The following is a 17949-nucleotide window of genomic DNA, read 5'->3' as shown; positions in this document are numbered from 1 at the left end:
ATTAGTTAAACTGCAGGAATGTCTTACAGACATAAAGACATGGATGACTTCTAATTTCCTGCTTTTAAATTCAGATAAAACTGAAGTTATTGTACTTGGCCCCACAAATCTTAGAAACATGGTGTCTAACCAGATCCTTACTCTGGATGGCATTACCCTGACCTCTAGTAATACTGTGAGAAATCTTGGAGTCATTTTTGATCAGGATATGTCATTCAATGCGCATATTAAGCAAATATGTAGGACTGCTTTTTTACATTTGCGCAATATCTCTAAAATTAGAAAGGTCTTGTCTCAGAGTCATGCTGAAAAACTAATTCATGCATTTATTTCCTCTAGGCTGGACTACTGTAATTCATTATTATCAGGATGTCCTAAAAGTTCCCTGAAAAGCCTTCAGTTAATTCAAAATGCTGCAGCTAGAGTACTGATGGGGACTAGAAGGAGAGAGCATATTTCACCCATATTGGCCTTTCTTCGTTGACTTCCTGTTAATTCTAGAATAGAATTCAAAATTCATCTTCTTACTTATAAGGTTTTGAATAATCAGGTCCCATCTTATCTTAGGGACCTCTTAGTACCATATCACCCCAATAGAGCACTTCGCTCTCAGACTGCAGGCTTACTTGTAGTTCCTAGGGTTTTTAAGAGTAGAATGGGAGGCAGAGCCTTCAGCTTTCAGGCTCCTCTCCTGTGGAACCAGCTCCCAATTCGGATCAGTGTTTCTCTTTTTGCTCTGTATGCACCACTCTGCATTTAATCATTAGTGATTGATCTCTGCTGTCTTCCACAGCATGTCTTTTTCCTGGTTCTCTCCCTCAGCCCCAACCAGTCCCAGCAGAAGACTGCCCCTCCCTGAGCCTGGTTCTGCTGGAGGTTTCTTCCTGTTAAAAGGGAGTTTTTCCTTCCCACTGTCGCCAAGTGCTTGCTCACAGGGGGTCGTTTTGACCGTTGGGGTTTTTCTGTAATTATTGTATGGCTTTTGCCTTACAATATAAAGCACCTTGGGGCAACTGTTGTTGTGATTTGGTGCTATATAAATAAAATTGATTTGATTTGTTGGATTTGTGAGAATCTACTGAATCTACCGGTACCTTGTTTCCCATGTAACAATAGGAAATATACTCAAAACCTGTATTAATGTTTTTTAGTCACATAGCAGTACTATTATTCTGAACACTACTGTAATAGACAGGTGTGTGTCTTTCGAAATCATGTCCAATCAGCTGAATTTACACCAGATGGACTCCAATTAAGCCAATAGAAACATCTCAAGGATGATCAGTGGAAACAGGATGCACCTGAGCTCAATTTGAACTTCATGGTAAAGGCTGTGAATACTTATGTACACGTGATTTCTTAGTTTTTTATTTTTAATACATTTCCAAAAATCTTATTTATTTTTTTACATTGTCATTATGGGTCATTATTGTGTGTAGAATTTTGAGGGAAAAATTAATTTAATCCATTTTGGAATAAGGCTGTAACATAACAAAATGTGGGAAAAAGTTAAGTGCTGTGAATACTTTCTGGATGCACTGTCGGCCTTATTTAACAGTATGAAGTTACTTCTGTGCACTACACTGAAAGGACGGTTGTGTTAAATTGGACTTGGTTGTAAAATACCTCTCTCTATGGCTCCACAAAGTCCCATCATAAAGCCAGCACTGTGGTAAAGGGGAAGATTAAGGTAGATAACATCATTTGAGCAAATGCCAGCAAAAGACTGAAGAAAAGATGCCATCCATAGCTTCATATGGTTAATCACAGCTGCTTTGGGAAGACCTACAACATGTCAAAGAAACATTTTTAGGTTAGTAACACAGCACATTTCAAATGCTTACTAGAAGTAAAAGTGCAGATGAGATAAAGCAGTGAAGTTACCTGTGGTTCCTGACGTGTAGATGTACAATGCAGGGCTCTTTAGATGGATGCTGGACCTGAGCTGAGGTGACAGAGGCTGGTCTGATGCCTGCTGGATCTTGTCAGAGAGACTTTCTAAACCCTCTAAGTCACAGCTCTCACTGAGGATAAACACGCGGACACCCTGCTGCCCCAAAGACGGCAGCACCTCCTCTACAGCTCCTCGCAATTCTGAAAAAGAAACATTGAAAAGTCTAGTCAAGAAATCAGGTGAAAACTTCAATTACGAGTACTCGTAGTACAAAGATAAGACTGAGCAAATCCAAGCTCAAAACACCCATTAATACAGAAATAGCCTGGAACAGACACACCTGTTTGTAATGACGAATTTTTCAAGATGGTCAACTGTGAATGTTTAATGGCTGCTTAAGGAGACTCGGAGGAACAGTGCCACTTGCATTGTGAAGGAATATCAGTTATGACATTTTGATAATTCCCTGGGTAAGATCAGACTTGCAGGTGCCTCAGTCTTGAGGAAGGAGTGTGAGGGTTGAGATGGACAGCTTGTCTGGGTGGGTGGTTTCTATCCAGGAACCAAGACAGTTCTGCAGTGTGGTGGGTGCAGCATCAACACATGTTCCCAGACCTGACTCTGGTCTTTGTATTCTTCTTCTTCTTCTTATTATTATTATTAGTTGTCTTCATTGTCATCTTCTTCTTAGTCATCATTATTGTTATTATTATTACTATTATTATTATTAGTAATACTATTAGGCAGTGCACTTCTTTCTAGAGCAGAAGGTTCCAGGTTCAAGGCCACCCCTGCCTATGAGTCAAGAAGAACATCCAGTGTAAAACTTGTGCCAAATAAACACACAGCTCGATATCGGCTGCAGTGACCCCAAATGAAAAAAGGAGAAGCTGAAACAACTTATATTATTATCATCATTATCTCCGTGTTGTTAGAACATGTCTGTGGAACACTTTTTTATTTTTTATTTATTGAGACAATCCACACCAGACAGGCATCCAAGAGACCATATGCATGACACATCGATGGGTATACAATCTGCATATGCATCTATTTCAGTTTCTGCTGTTTCTCATTTTAATAACTCAATGCTAACTGGACAATTTGGTGCTCAACTGTTTCACAGCCACGTTGTCTTATGGACCATTACCTGCTTATGGTGAGGAGGGTTGTGTGCTTCAGTGATTTTGAAATTAAATTAAGAGAGCACACCATTCGAGAGCCTGGACATGGACAAGTTTTATTTGCTACTTTTCCATCCCAGCTCAACCATTAAAAGAAAACATAAACGATACATACGAAAGGTGTAGAAGTCTCACCCTTTTAGACACCGGCATCACCAAACATCTGGACCCTGCACACCCACACACGAGGATTTTATTCTTGGTAGAGCCCGACCGATATAAGCTCTTTTCAAAGTACTCACTATCGGCAAAAATTCTGCCAACAGAACGCAGATAATTTCTCATTAACAGAACAATTACTGAAACAATGTTTGTGTCGGCAATGTAAAATGTCCTTGCACCGTTTGTCCAGTAGATGGAGCTCTGACTTCATTCAACTGAGAGCTGCTTACATCCCTGCTTAAATGTGTTTATCACCAGCCCCGGTGTTGTGTGGGCCGCTGAAGAGGAGGTACTGCTGGCCCACCACCACAAGATGGCGCCCTGCTTGAAGTGCGGGCTTCAAGCACGAGAGGGCGTCGGAGCGACCGGGAGTGACAGCTGTCACTCATCATCCGTACCAGCTGTCACTCATCCACTACTCAACACCATCACCATAAAGGCCGGACTGCAACTCCACCTCCCCGCCGAGAAATCAGCTACCTTGGAGCAGTACCAGGTCTGACAGCTGAAGACGGTGACCACCTGGGGACCCAGGACTTGGCGGCTCCGGTGTTCTTCAGGTCCGTTGGCAGTGCGGGCCGTGTGGGATCCGGCTCGGTTCTGGACGGACGTCTCCTATCCTCAAGCCTGCCCACACGTCACCCAACGTGTAATTGACTGTAGTCCCAAACTGATTGTTGTCTGTATTCCGTTGTGCACAATTTACAACATTAAATTGTTACTGTTTGGCTTAACCATTGCCCGTTCTTTTACGCCCCCTGTTGTGGGTCCGTGTTCCTACACTTTCACAACAGGATTTCTCGGCCAGCGTCATGGATCCCGAGGGGCGTCAACCATCGCTTGAACAGCCAATGGAAGAGCGAGGTGCACAGGCGCCAGCAGGAGGCGTGTTAGGTGAGCTGCAGCACATTTTAACCGCTTTTACTGCTCGGTTGGACTTAGTTACCGAGCAGAGCATTGTTCTCAATCAAAGGATGGAGGCTCTCACCACCCAGGTGGAAGCGCACGCTCAGGGCGCTGCTGCAGCACCTCCTCCTGCTGACTGAATGCCAGAGACAGACATTCCACTGGTCGTTCAACGAACCCCCCCACCTTCCCCTGAAGCATACATAAGCCCTCCGGAGCCGTACGGAGGTTGTGTGGAGACGTGTGCGGACTTCTTGATGCAGTGCTCGCTCGTCTTTTCACAGCGTCCCGTCATGTACGCGTCAGACGCTAGCCGGGTGGCTTACGTTATAAATTTGCTTCGAGGAGAGGCACGTGCCTGGGCTACGGCGCTCTGGGAGCAGAATTCACGGCTCCTAACGGTTTACACTGAGTTTGTGAGGGAGTTCCGACAGGTGTTCGACCACCCTCATAGAGGCGAGACCGCTTCAAGCATGCTGCTGTCGATAAGACAGGGATGTCAGAGCGGGGCGAAGTATGCAGTCGACTTCCGCATCGCGGCAGCGCGAGCCGGCTGGAATGCTGTTGCGCTCCACACCGCCTTTGTAAACGGACTGTCTCTGGTCCTTAAGGAGCACCTGGTGGCGAAGGACGAGCCGCGGGATTTAGACGGGCTTATCGACCTGGTTATACGGTTAGACAACCGATTAACAGAACACCGACGGGAGCGAGACGAAGGGCGTGGTCAGGCACAAGCCGTCCCTCTTCCTCCCAGGTCCGAAAGGGAGCCGACTTCCCCACGCTCCACAGCCAGGGCTCTCCACATGATGACAGCTCCCCCTGCTGACGTTGCTATGGAAACGAGCAGGGCCAAAAAGCGATCAGATCAGAGACAAAGGAGGCTGATCCGTGGAGAGTGTTTTCTCTGCAGCTCAACCGAGCACACACAGAGAGAATGCCCCAAACGGTCAAAACAGCAGTACTCGTCCTTAGAGACTGGGCTAAGGGTGGGTTACAATACCCACATGGGGAGACCCCGAAAATCTGCACGTATCCCAATCACGATCCTGAGTGGGGATCTAACCCTTCACGCCCCAGCACTGGTGGACACGGGGTCGGAGGGGAATCTGCTGGATAGCAGATGGGCAAAGGAGGTTGGGCTCCCTCTAGTGGCCTTACCGTCACCATTGTCGGTGCGGGCACTAGATGGCACCCTTCTTCCACTAATCACACACCAGACACAGCCCGTGACTTTGGTTGTATCTGGGAATCACAGGGAGGAGATTGTGTTTTATGTAACACCATCTACCTCCCGAGTGATTTTGGGTTTTCCATGGGTGTTAAAACACAATCCCCGGATTGATTGGCCGTCTGGGGTTGTGGTTCAGTGGAGCGAAACCTGCCACCGGGAGTGTTTAGGATCCGCGGTTCCACCCGGTGTGACAGCTAAGGAGGAGATTTTAGTCCCCCCCAATCTGGCGGCGGTGCCAGCTGAGTACCATGACCTTGCTGACGTCTTCAGCAAGGATCTGGCACTCACGCTGCCCCCACACCGTCCGTACAATTGTGCCATTGATTTGATACCGGGCGCTGAGTACCCGTCCAGCAGGCTGTACAACCTCTCACGTCCGGAACGCGAATCAATGGAGACCTACATCTGGGACTCGTTAGCTGCCGGGTTGATCCGGAACTCCACCTCCCCGATGGGTGCTGGTTTCTTTTTTGTGGGCAAGAAGGACGGCGGACTCCGTCCATGCATTGATTACAGAGGGCTGAACGAGATCACGGTTCATAACCGATACCCGTTACCTCTGTTGGATTCAGTGTTCACGCCTTTGCATGGAGCCCAAATTTTCACAAAATTGGATCTTAGGAATGCTTATCACCTGGTTCGGATCCGGGAGGGAGACGAGTGGAAGACGGCATTTAACACCCCGTTAGGTCACTTTGAGTACCTGGTCATGCCGTTCGGCCTCACCAATGCGCCCGCGACGTTCCAAGCGTTGGTTAATGACGTCTTGTGGGACTTCCTGCATCGGTTTTGTCATCGTATATCTAGACGATATCTCATCTTTTCTTCGGATCCTGAGACCATGTCAAGCATGTACGTCAGGTCCTACAGTGGTGTTGGAGAACCGGCTGTTTGTGAAGGGCAAGAAATGCGAGTTTCCACCGCACTTCTTTGTCCTTCCTGGGTTCATAATCTCCTCCAACTCCGTCGCCCCTGGCCAAGGTTGCGGCGGTGAGAGATTGGCCCCAACCAACAAACCGTAGGAAACTGCAACAGTTCCTCGGTTTTGCAAATTTCTACCGGAGGTTCATCAAGGGCTACAGTCAGGTAGTTAGCCTCCTGACAGCCCTGACCTCCACGAAAGTCCCCTTCACCTGGTCGGATCGGTGCGAAGCCGCGTTTAGGGAGTTGAAATGCCGGTTCTCGACTGCACCGGTTCTGGTGCAGCCCGATCCCAATAGCCAGTTTGTAGTTGAAGAGGACGCCTCTGACTCCGGGATAGGATCCGTGCTATCCCAGAGCGGGGAGTCCGACAAGGTTCTCCATCCATGTGCCTACTTTTCCCGCAGGTTGACCCCGGCTGAAAGGAACTATGACGTCGGCAATAGGGAACTTCTTGCGGTGAAGGAGGCTCTTGAGGAGTGGAGACACCTGTTGGAGGGAGCATCGGTACCATTTACGGTTTTCACGGACCATCGGAACCTTGAGTACATTCGGACCGCCAGGCGTCTGAACCCCAGGCAAGCCCGCTGGTCACTGTTCTTCGGGCGTTTTGACTTTCGGATTACCTACCACCCCGGGATGAAAAACCAACGATCTGACGCCCTGTCCCGGGTGCATGAAGAGGAGGTCAAGACCGAGCTGTCAGACCCGACGGAAACCATCATCCCCGAGTCCACTGTCGTGGCCACCCTCACCTGGGACATGGAGAAGACCGTCCGGGAGGCCCTGACACGGACCCTGGACCCGGGGACAGGTCCGAAGGACAAATTGTACGTCCCACCAGAGGCCAGGGCTGCGGTCTTAGACTTCTGTCACGGTTCCAAGCTCTCCTGTCATCCAGGGGTGCGAAGGACCGTGGCAGTGGTCCGGCAGCGCTTCTGGTGGGCGTCTATGGAAGCCGACATCCGAGAGTATGTCCAGGCCTGCACCAGCAGTGCCAGGGGCAAAGCCGACCACCACAAGGCCCAAGGCCTCCTCCAGCCTCTGCCCGTGCCTCATCGCCTACACTTTCACAACACCCGGTAGTTCGCCGTCACATTGCACTGATCGGCTGACACAAGCATAGAAGTAAGTTTATAAGGATGTTGTTTGTAATAATTTTGCGATTACATTCACCCCACATTTCTCCCGTTTCAGTTCAATTCAATTTGATTAACTCAGTTTATGTAGTAATGTGTCAATTGTGCTTCATTGCGTCGTTCACGCTTTTTATTAAGCTCACGTTGTATAGACCTTATTTCTAGCATGAAAAACTTTCGTTTACTGCTAAGAAGTTGAAACATTCAGATTCACTGGTCGTCCGGAAGGGTTCTGGGAATTACTGCCATTCGCCATTAACCCTCTGGGGCCGACGCATTTACTAAATTGTAAATAACTTTTTAATATGAGATACAAATGTACTTTATTTGCTGAAAAGTTAATTCCGCGGACTTTCGATCCACCGTCGGCCATCTTAGTACTCCTCATAGAAGATGTGTGATGATGTCTGTCACATGGTTTTCCAAAATCCAATCGTAGGCCAGGTTTACCTCACGTGATATGGCAAAGATCATTTTCAGGAGAGATATCTTACTAGTTGGCCTGTTTGAATAGCCTCCTAACTGCTCCAAATTGCATTTTTTGAACTTGCACACACTGAGGAAGACCTAGTTGAAATGCGTCTGTGCTCCTGATCCTGTCACCTTGCCGTGAGTCATTAAAACCTTTATTAATAAGGACACTTGAGTGTTGCTGGCTTTATTTTTATATTGATTTAAAAATAGGACTCCCACAAGGCTGTGTTTTATCTCCCATTCTCTTCTCGGTCTATACCAATAGCATCTCCTGCAGCTCTGAATGACTCAGAATGACTCTTCTTAAATATGCTGATGACATGGCTTTGGTGGTACACTTGACACTGACGCTCTGTTCCACGACCAGCACACAGTCAGCAACTTGGTCCAGACATTTTCTGAGCATTCCCTGGAACTGAACGTTTCTAAGATCAAGGAGCTATGCTGTGGGGGCAGAGACAAAACACCATATTCACTGTTCCAGCCACTCAGTGTCGAGGGTCAGATGGTGAAGTAGGTTCAGTCATTCAAGTACCTCGGAACAGAGATCAACACCTGCCTGTCCTTCTCAACACACAGTGACAAGTTCAATTTCAATTTATTTTCATTTATATAGCACCAAATCACAACAAGGTTGCCTCAAGGGGCTTCACACAAGGTCTAACCTTACCAACCCCCAGAGCAACAGTGGTAAGGAAAAACTCCCTCTGAGGAAGAAACCTCAAGCAGACCAGACTCAAAGGGGTGACCCTCTGCTTGGGCACTGTTTATAAAAAAGCACAACAGTGTCTCTACCTGCTGAGGAAACCGAGGACGTTCCATGTCAGCAAGGACATTTCTCGCTCATTGAATCACTCCTTACCTTCAATATTTTATCCTGGTGCAACCTCATCACGATTAAACACAAAAATAAACTTTTCCGCATTATCAGTCATTCTCACAAACTATTTGGTTCACTCCAAACCCCTCTGAAGTCTGAACTATATAATCGCTCTGTAATCAGGAAAGCCACCCTGATCACTGAGGACCCCTCACACCCGTTTCACCACTCCTTCCAGTTTCTGCCATCAGGCAAGCGGTACAAAGTCCTCTGGCCTGCAAAAATACTAGAAGGAATCTTTAATCCCCTCTGCTGTAGCCATCCTCAACAAGACCAGATAGACACTTGTGTTGTCAACTGTCCTTTTTTTAAAAAAGTGAACAGTGATGTTTTGTGTGAGTATTAATGTGTTTTTATGAGCCACTTGAAAAAGAATTTCTGTGACCTTTTTGGGATAGACAAAGATATTCTATTCAATTCTAAAAGGTACACGGAAGAGCCGACCTTATATTACATGTCTTTGTTTTGATAGTGTTTTTTTCTTGCTCAGTCAACCATGAAACTGTGAGTATTGCAGCATCAAATGTTCTTCTATGCATATGGTAGTTACAGTGGGTCCGGAAAATATTCACAGCGCTTATCATTTTTTTAAGTTACAGCATTATTCCAAAATGGATGAAATTCTTTTTTCTCCAAAAATTCTACACACAGTACCCCATAATGACAATGTCAATTTTTTTGTTTGCAAATTTATAAAACAAAACAAAACAAACTAAGAAATCCCATGATGTACATACTGTAAGTATTCACAGCCTTTCCATGAATCTCAAAATTGAGCTCAGGTGCATCCTGTTTCAACTGATCCTATTTGAGATGTTTCTACAGCTTAATTGAAATCCACCTGGGGAAAATTTAGTTGATTGGACATGATTTGGAAAGGCACACACCTGTCTACATATAAGGTCCCACAGTTAACAGTGCATGTCAGAGCACAAACCAAGCATGAAGTCAAAGGAATTGTCTGTAGACCTCCAGGACAGGATTGTCTCGAGGCACAAATCTGGGGAAGGGTACAGAAAAATTTCTGCTGCTTTGAAGGTCCCAATGAGCACAGTTGCCTCCATCATCTGTAATGGAAAGATGTTCACATCCACCATGACTCTTCCTAGAGCTGGCCGCCCGTCTAAACTGAGCGATTGGGGGAGAAGGGCCTTAGTCAAGTCAAGTCAAGGAAGTGACCAAGAACCTGATGGTCACTCTGTTAGAGCTCCAGAATTCCTCTGTGGAGAGAGGAGAACCTACCAGAAGGACAACCATCTCTACAGCAATCCACCAACCAGGCCTGTATGGTAGAGTGGCTAGACAGAAGCCACTCCTTAGTAAAAGGCACATGGCAGCCCACCTGGAGTTTTCCAAAAACTACGTGAAGACTCTCAGACCATGAGAAACAAAATCCTCTGGTTGATAAGACAAAGGTTGAAACTGTTTGGACTGAATGCCAGGCGTCATGTTTGGAGGAAACCAGGCACCATCCCTACAGTGAAGCATGGTGGTGGCAGCATCATGCTGTGGAGATGTTTTTCAGCAACAGGAACTGGGAGACTAGTCAGGATTGAAGGAAAGATGAAAGCAGCAATGTACAGAGGGGAGGGGATGGTCTAGTGCAGGAGAGTGAGCCCCCCCAGAGAACAAATGAATAGCTGCACACCTCAACGACACACAATTTCAACATCTTCGTGTGTTTCTTTTTAGTCTTTACACATGTTAAACACATTATATATATATATATATATATATATATATGTAATATATATATGTATATATATATATATATATATATATATATATGTATATATATATATATGTGTGTTTTTAAGGAACTGTCTATGGATCTACACATTTTACAGCCTTTGTAAACATTTTAAACATGTTTTTAAAGTACTTTCTATTTTTTCACACATTTTACACCCTTATAAAACTTTTAAACGTGTTTTTTTAAAAACTTTCTATTCTTCTATTTTTACCTTTTGTCATATTTTAAACTGTTTTTTTTTTTTTTTTTTTTTTTTTACATTTCTGTGTGTTTTTAAGCGTCTTTGGCATAACTAACACATTTTAACATAAATATTAATTCAACTTTTTTAACACTGTGAAGAGGAGCAAACGTAGATCATCCTCTACTTTCTTCTTTTTTGGTTGCCACAAACTCCTCACTGGTAGATTTATGCATTACAATGTATCCAATTTGCTCCTGGTATGTTACCTAACAAGTTTTTTTTTTCCTTTTCCCCCTTCTTCTTCACAGTGTTTACAGTTATTTTCTGCACCTCCCTGAAGAACTCTGGCGCCCCCTGGAGGGGCACACCTCACAGGTTGAAAACCACTGGTCTAGTGGTTAAACATTGTGTTTCAGACCAGAGGGCTACAGTCCTTAATCCCTGAGTTGCTCCCGGTGTGTAGTGAGCACCTTGCATGGCAGCACCCTGACATCAGTGTGAGTGTGTCTGTGTGAATGGTGAATGTGAGGCATAATTGTAAAGCCCTTTGAGCATCTGATGCAGATGGAAAAGCACTATATAAATGCAGCCCATTTAATATTTACCATTACCATTTACAGAGTCACCCTGGATGAAAACCTGTTCCAGAGCGCTCTTGACCTCAGACTGGGGTGATGGCTCATCTTTCAGGAGGACAATGACCCTAAGCACACAGCCAGATATCAAAGGAGTGGCTTCAGGACAACTCTGTGAATGTCCTTGAGTGGTCCACCAGAGCCCAGACCTGAATCTGATTGAACATCTCTGCAGAGATCTGAAAAATGGCTGTGCACTGACGCTCCCCATCCAACCTGATGGAGCTTGAGAGGTGCTGCAAAGAGGAATGGGCATAACGCCCAAAGATAGGTGCACCAAGCTTATGGCATCATATTCAAGAAGACTTGGGGCTGTAATTGCTGACAAAGGTGCATCAACAAAGTATTGAGCAAACGCTGTGAATGTTCACACATGTAAGCATTTCGTACTGTGCTCCTGTTTTGTGTAATGCTCTCCTGGCATCCTTTTTAATTCTTTTGAGTTATTTTACTTTTTCTTGTGTTTAATTGTGAACTTTTAATTGTGTTTTTGATGTTTTAATTGTTTTTGAGCTGTTTTATGTGAAGCGCCTTGAAGCGACGTTGTCACAATTTGGTGTGATATAAATTGAAAAATAAACTGAAAAATTCTGTACATGTGATTTCTTGTTGGGGTTTTATAAAATAAATTTGTAAAAACTTAAAAAAATTTTTTTTTCCATTTTCTCATTATGGGGTGTTGTGAGCAGTAATTTGAGGAAAAAATGAATATACTCCATTTTGGAATAAGGCTGTAACGTACGGTAGAGTCTTCAGTCACAATTCAGTTCAATTCACTGAATTTATATAGCACCAAATCACAACAAAGCTGCCTCAAGGAGCTTCACACAAGAAAGGTCTAACCTTACCAACCCATAGAGCAACATCACAGGCAACATGACGATGTTGAGGAAGAAACCTCAAGCAGACCAGACTCAGAGGGGTGACCCTCAATTACAAGGTTTTTACAAGTGTATACAAAGGTGAAGAAACAGAAGACAGGAAATCAAAAGGTGACATAAAACAAAAGAATAGTATTTGATGAGAAATCCACACAGGGAGTTATGCCACTGGCAGGGGTCATCCAGCAATCCTCATGCCATCAGTGGGCCTGTTCCCACGGCAATGTCCATTCCAAACGCAGACTGCAGTGTGCAGTCTGTCAATCCGGCATCCTGTGTTCAGTAGCCACCCCGCTATCCATATCTCAGACGGAAAAAAAAAAAAAAAAAAGCAGAATCAGTCTCCCGGAAAACTCCACCTAACGTACAATTCATCAGCAGTAAATTGACGGGAAAGTGGAGAAAATACTAGTGATAGCCTTCTGGCAAATTAATGCATCATTTAATAATTTATAAAGATAATAAACACCATTAATAAAGCATTACAAAACACACTCAACTCATCAATCACTGTGGGATATTGCTAACTGCAGCATTAACTAACACAAGTACCATTAATAAACAATTAATGGATGGATTATTAACATTTAATTGTTACTTAATGCTTATTACCAGGTTAACCAATGCCAATTAATTAATGCACTCTTATTGTAAAGTGTTATCAAAAATATATTTTAAGAACAATCTTATAACCTATCTGTATTCACATTTTTTTCGTCCTTCCATCACAAAATGAGTCAAATTTTCGTGACAGGTTTTTTTAACTCAGTAGTGCCATGTGACTAAAAAGATTAATCCAAGTTTTGAGTATATTTCTTATTGTTACATGGGAAACAAGGTACCAGTAGATTCAGTAGATTCTCACAAATCCAACAAGACCAAGCATTCATGATATGCACACTCTTAAGGCTATGAAATTGTACTATTAGTAAAAAAAAAAAAGTAGAAAAGGGGGTGTTCACAATAATAGTAGCATCTGTTGTTGACTCTACAAACTCAAAACTATTATGTTCAAACTGCTTTTTTAGCAATCCTGTGAATCACTAAACTAGTATTTAGTTGTACAACCACAGTTTTTCATGATTTCTTCACATCTGCGAGGCATTAATTTTGTTGGTTTGGAACCAAGATTTTGTTCATTTACTAGTGTGCTTGGGTCATTGCTTGTTGAAACACCCATTTCAAGGGCATGTCCTCTTCAGCATAAGGCGACCATGACCTCTTCAAGTATTTTGACATATCCAAACTGATCCATGATACCTGGTATGCGATATATAGACCCAACACCATAGTAGGAAAACATGCCCATATCATGATGCTTGCTTCACTGTCTTCACTGTGAACTGTGGCTTGAATTCAGAGTTTGGGGGTCGTCTCACAAACTGTCTGTAGCCCTTGGACCCAAAAAGAACAGTTTTACTCTCATCAGTCCACAAAATATTCCTCCATTTCTCTTTAGGCCAGTTGATGTGTTCTTTGGCAAATTGTAACCTCTTTCTGCACGTCTTTATTTAACAGAGGGACTTTGCGGGGGATTCTTGCAAATAAATTAGCTTCACACAGGCGTCTTCTGTCACAGCACTTACACATAACTCCAGACTGTCTCTGACCACCCTGGAGCTGATCAATGGGTGAGCCTTGGCATTCTGGTTATTCTTCTATCCATTTCCACGCGTCCTGTTTTTTTTTGTCCATCTGAAAGCATTGGAGATCATTGTAGATGAACAGCCTAGAATTTTTTGCACCTGCATGTAAGTTTTCCCCTCTCCAATCACTTTTTAATCAACTACGCTGTTCTTCTGAACAATGTCTTGAACGTCCCATTTTCCTCAGGCTTCAAAGAGGAAAAGCATGTTCAACAGGTGCTGGCTTCATCCTTAAATAGGGGACACCTGATTCACACCTGTTTGTTCCACAAAATTGACAAACTCACTGATGAATGCCACACTACTATTATTGTGAACACCCCCTTTTCTACTTTTTTACTAATAGCCCATTTCATAGCCTTAAGAGTGTGCATATCATGAATGCTTGGTCTTGTTGGATCTGTGAGAATCTACTGAATCTACTGGTACCTTGTTTCCCATGTAACAATAAGAAATATACTCAAACCTGGGATTAATCTTTTTAGTCACATAGCACTACTATTATTCTGAACACTACTGTATGAGAAACATTCTGATGCATAAAAGGTGAAGTATATTTTCTTCTTAATGTCAAGGAGCAGGATCATGGTCCTGTGTGTGTGTGTTGTGTGTGTGTGTGGGGTGTGTGTGTGTGTGGTGTGTGTGTGTGGTGTGTGTGTGTGTGTGTGTGTGGTGTGTGTGTGTGTGTGTGTGTGTGTGTGTGTGTGTGTGTGTGTGCGTCTTACCAGCACCAGCCACCAGCACTTTGGCATCACAGCAGGAGAAAACAGTGCAGCAAAGATTTGGATTCTGATGTTGTAGTTGAGGAGAGCAGCTGTACATCCCAGCTTGGCCACAGCGAGCCAGATCCACACGAAGAGAGGCTCGTTCCCAGGAACAGGGCCACCGTGTCTCCCTGCTCCAGGTGGCCGTGCGTCCTCAGAGCTCTGGCCGCTTTGTTGCTTTCTTTGTCGGCTTGGCTGTAAGTGTAGCAGCGCTCCTCAAAAACTAGAAACTGTTTGTCAGGATGTCTCGCTACTTTGTCCAGAAAACAGTCCAGAATGCTGTAGAAAGGCTTCCTTTTACTGTATCTATTTAGGTGGAACCCGATGTTAATGACAGTGAATGCATAATTCAAATCTGCCCAAATATAAGGATTTCTTGCGTAAAGCAGAAACGGCAAAATTGCCAAACCTGCAAACACGGTGTAAAGAAAATATGAGATCATTATAAAAGAGAAAACTGGTTTCAGTCCTGCAAAGGTTTCTACTTGCTTCTACTGGGTTTACATTACCGCTGTGTACACACAAACTATTTACTCCTCTTGAACTTTGAGCAACTTTTGTGTGCGTGTGTGTGTGTGTGGGTGTATCAGATTAGCCGGTCTGTGTATGCTGAAACAAAGCAGCAATCATCACGTCATAAAAAGAGAACATTTTCTTCACTTTTACTCTGTGTCCTGTACTCAAGGTTTGGCTGTTATCTTTGTGAAGGTTTTTGAGCTGACCGCAGGTCCAGTCTGTGCAGGAATGACACACTGTTGTGAACTTTACTATCTGAGATTAAGACATCTGCAATATTTTTACAACCTCAAAAAAACTGCACTTAGATTTACCTTTATATAACCCTTAACCAAATGGGTTCCAAATGTATTGAAGAATTAAGATGACATGGAATTAAAACTGAATTTGTGCTTGAAAACAGAATGTACTTTGAATGAATACATCTGCCACGAATGAGGAACTGAAATTTGAAACGCATTGTTCTTTTTATTTTATTTATATATTTATGTTTTGGTTATATGTCTCCAAGTTAAACTTTTCACCATTTAATTGGACCAGTGTTTCTTTTGATTGCTTAAAAATTGTTTTAAAGGATGTGTCACACTGAAATCACAACTATTTAGATTTATGATGTTAGTCCTCATCCGATGATAGATTGGGATTAGTTCGTGCACATCCGTCAGCGACTGCCAAACAAATACCTATAAAACTGCGGAAAACAAAGTTACTTGTTTTTCCGAGTGTTTCCGACTGAGATTTTACGTGAAAAAAATCCCAGAACCCCGCTGAATTCAACGTAGCTGCTAAGATTAAGAAGAGGCCGCAGATTAATTGTAAAGTTTACATAAACGTGGTAAAACGTTACTATAATCTGACCGCTTTTTTTCAGTAACGATTAATCTAACGCGTTAATCTTTCCAAATCGTAATCAGATTAAAGTTACTTCTCCAAGTCACTGCGCTTTACTATTATTTTTGCACCGCGGGTCGATCGGAGCTTTAATCGCGGGACTCGAACTGAACCGGCCGCTTTTCAAACTCCAGTAAAGTTCGATTCGAAGTTCACGGCTCAATTAATCTTAAGAGACACGTTGTAGAAAAACAAGCAACACAAGTTTCTAACCTCACAGGAAGGTAGACAAGGAGAAACAACCTTATTTTATCCTATGAGGCGCGTCCTCGGAGCTGGAAAATAACTGATCTGATCGGGGAGGCGACAGAGAGTTTAGGGAGCGTCTACAAAGTGCAAACACGAAAAAAAAAAAGAAAAAAAAAAAAGACGCCTCAAAATATTCACGTGAATTCATTGTAAAAAGGTGTGGTGTCACCGCAGTTAACTGAACACATCAGTGGTCTCCTGTTTGTTATACTCCACTGCTCAGTTTGGAAAATGTGGAGATTTTTTTTTATTTTTTTAAATTTTCAATAGCATCAATATGCTAATGTGTGACGTCATCAAATTCACTGCACACAACAGTGGTGTTCTGCTGATTACACTACAGAATTCGGTTTGGAAAAATGTAACTTTAAAAAAAATCTTGGATTTTTTTTTTTGTTTGTTTTTATACTTTATACCTTTTCATTTTACAAGACAAAAGAACACAATACACACACAATCCTTCTGCCCACCCACAAAGCCCTCCCACACCAAAACAAGACAAATGACCTGAAGAGAGATGGGGGGGGGGCAAAAAAAAAATATATATATTTTTTTTAATTGTTGGAATTTTCAATTTGCATCAATGTCATAAGGGTTAGTGACACAAAATTACTGCGCACACAACAGTGGTACCCTGCTGATTACACTACAGAACTCAGTTTGAAAAAAAAACCAAACTCATTTGAAAAAAAATTTTTGGAGAAGTTTTTTATTGTTTAAATTTTCAATAGCATCAATGTCAGAAGGTGTATGACACAAAGTTACTGCACACAACAGTGAGTACCCTGCGGATTACACTACAGAACTCAGTTTGAAAAAAAAGTCATTTTAAAAAATTTTTGGAGAAGTTTTTATTGTTTAATGTTCAATAGCATCAATGTCATAAGGTGTAGTGACACAAAATTTACTGCACACAACAGTGGTACCCTGCTGATTACACTACAGAACTCAGTTTGAAAAAAAAAAAACTCATTTGAAAAAAATTTTGGAGAAGTTTTTATTGTTTAAATTTTCAATAGCATCAATGTCATAAGGTGTAGTGACACAAAATTTACTGCACACAACAGTGGTACCCTGCTGATTACACTACAGAACTCAGTTTGAAAAAAAGTCATTTTAAAAAAATTTTGGAGAAGTTTTTATTGTTTTAAATTTTCAATAGCATCATGTCAGAAGGTGTAGTGACACAAAATTTACTGACACAACAGTGATAACCCTGCTGATTACACTACGAACTCAGTTTGAAAAAAAAAAGTCATTTTAAAAAAATTTTGTGAGAAGTTTTATTGTTAAATTTTCAATAGCATCAATGTCATAAGGTGTAGTGACACAAAATTTACTGCACACAACAGTGGTACCCTGCTGATTACACTACAGAACTCAGTTTGAAAAAAAAAAGTCATTTTAAAAAATTTTGGAGAAGTTTTTATTGTTTAAATTTTCATAGCATCAATGTCATAAGGGTAGTGACACAAAATTTACTGCACACAACAGTGGTTACCCTGCTGATTACACTACAGAACTCAGTTTGAAAAAAGTCATTTTAAAAAATTTTGGAGAAGTTTTTATTGTTTAAATTTTCAATAGCATCAATGTCATAAGGTGTAGTGACACAAAATTTACTGCACACAACAGTGGT

At 42.7% G+C, this 17949-nt stretch overlaps 1 protein-coding gene across 1 annotated transcript in view; it reads right to left on the bottom strand.

The window, feature by feature from the left end:
• The window catches only part of LOC117531833 (very long-chain acyl-CoA synthetase-like), a 113177-nt gene that overhangs the window by 64467 nt on the left and 30761 nt on the right, over positions 1-17949 (bottom strand). The window contains exon 3 of the mRNA XM_034195017.1: positions 1627-1785. Coding sequence (XP_034050908.1) covers positions 1627-1785 — 159 coding nt within the window. The remainder of the gene's footprint in view (positions 1-1626; positions 1786-17949) is intronic.

Source organism: Thalassophryne amazonica, chromosome 2, assembly GCF_902500255.1.
Source record: "Thalassophryne amazonica chromosome 2, fThaAma1.1, whole genome shotgun sequence".
Taxonomy (NCBI): domain Eukaryota; kingdom Metazoa; phylum Chordata; class Actinopteri; order Batrachoidiformes; family Batrachoididae; genus Thalassophryne; species Thalassophryne amazonica.
The sequence above is the reverse complement of the archived record's forward strand: the minus strand, read 5'-3'. Positions and strand labels throughout refer to the sequence as shown.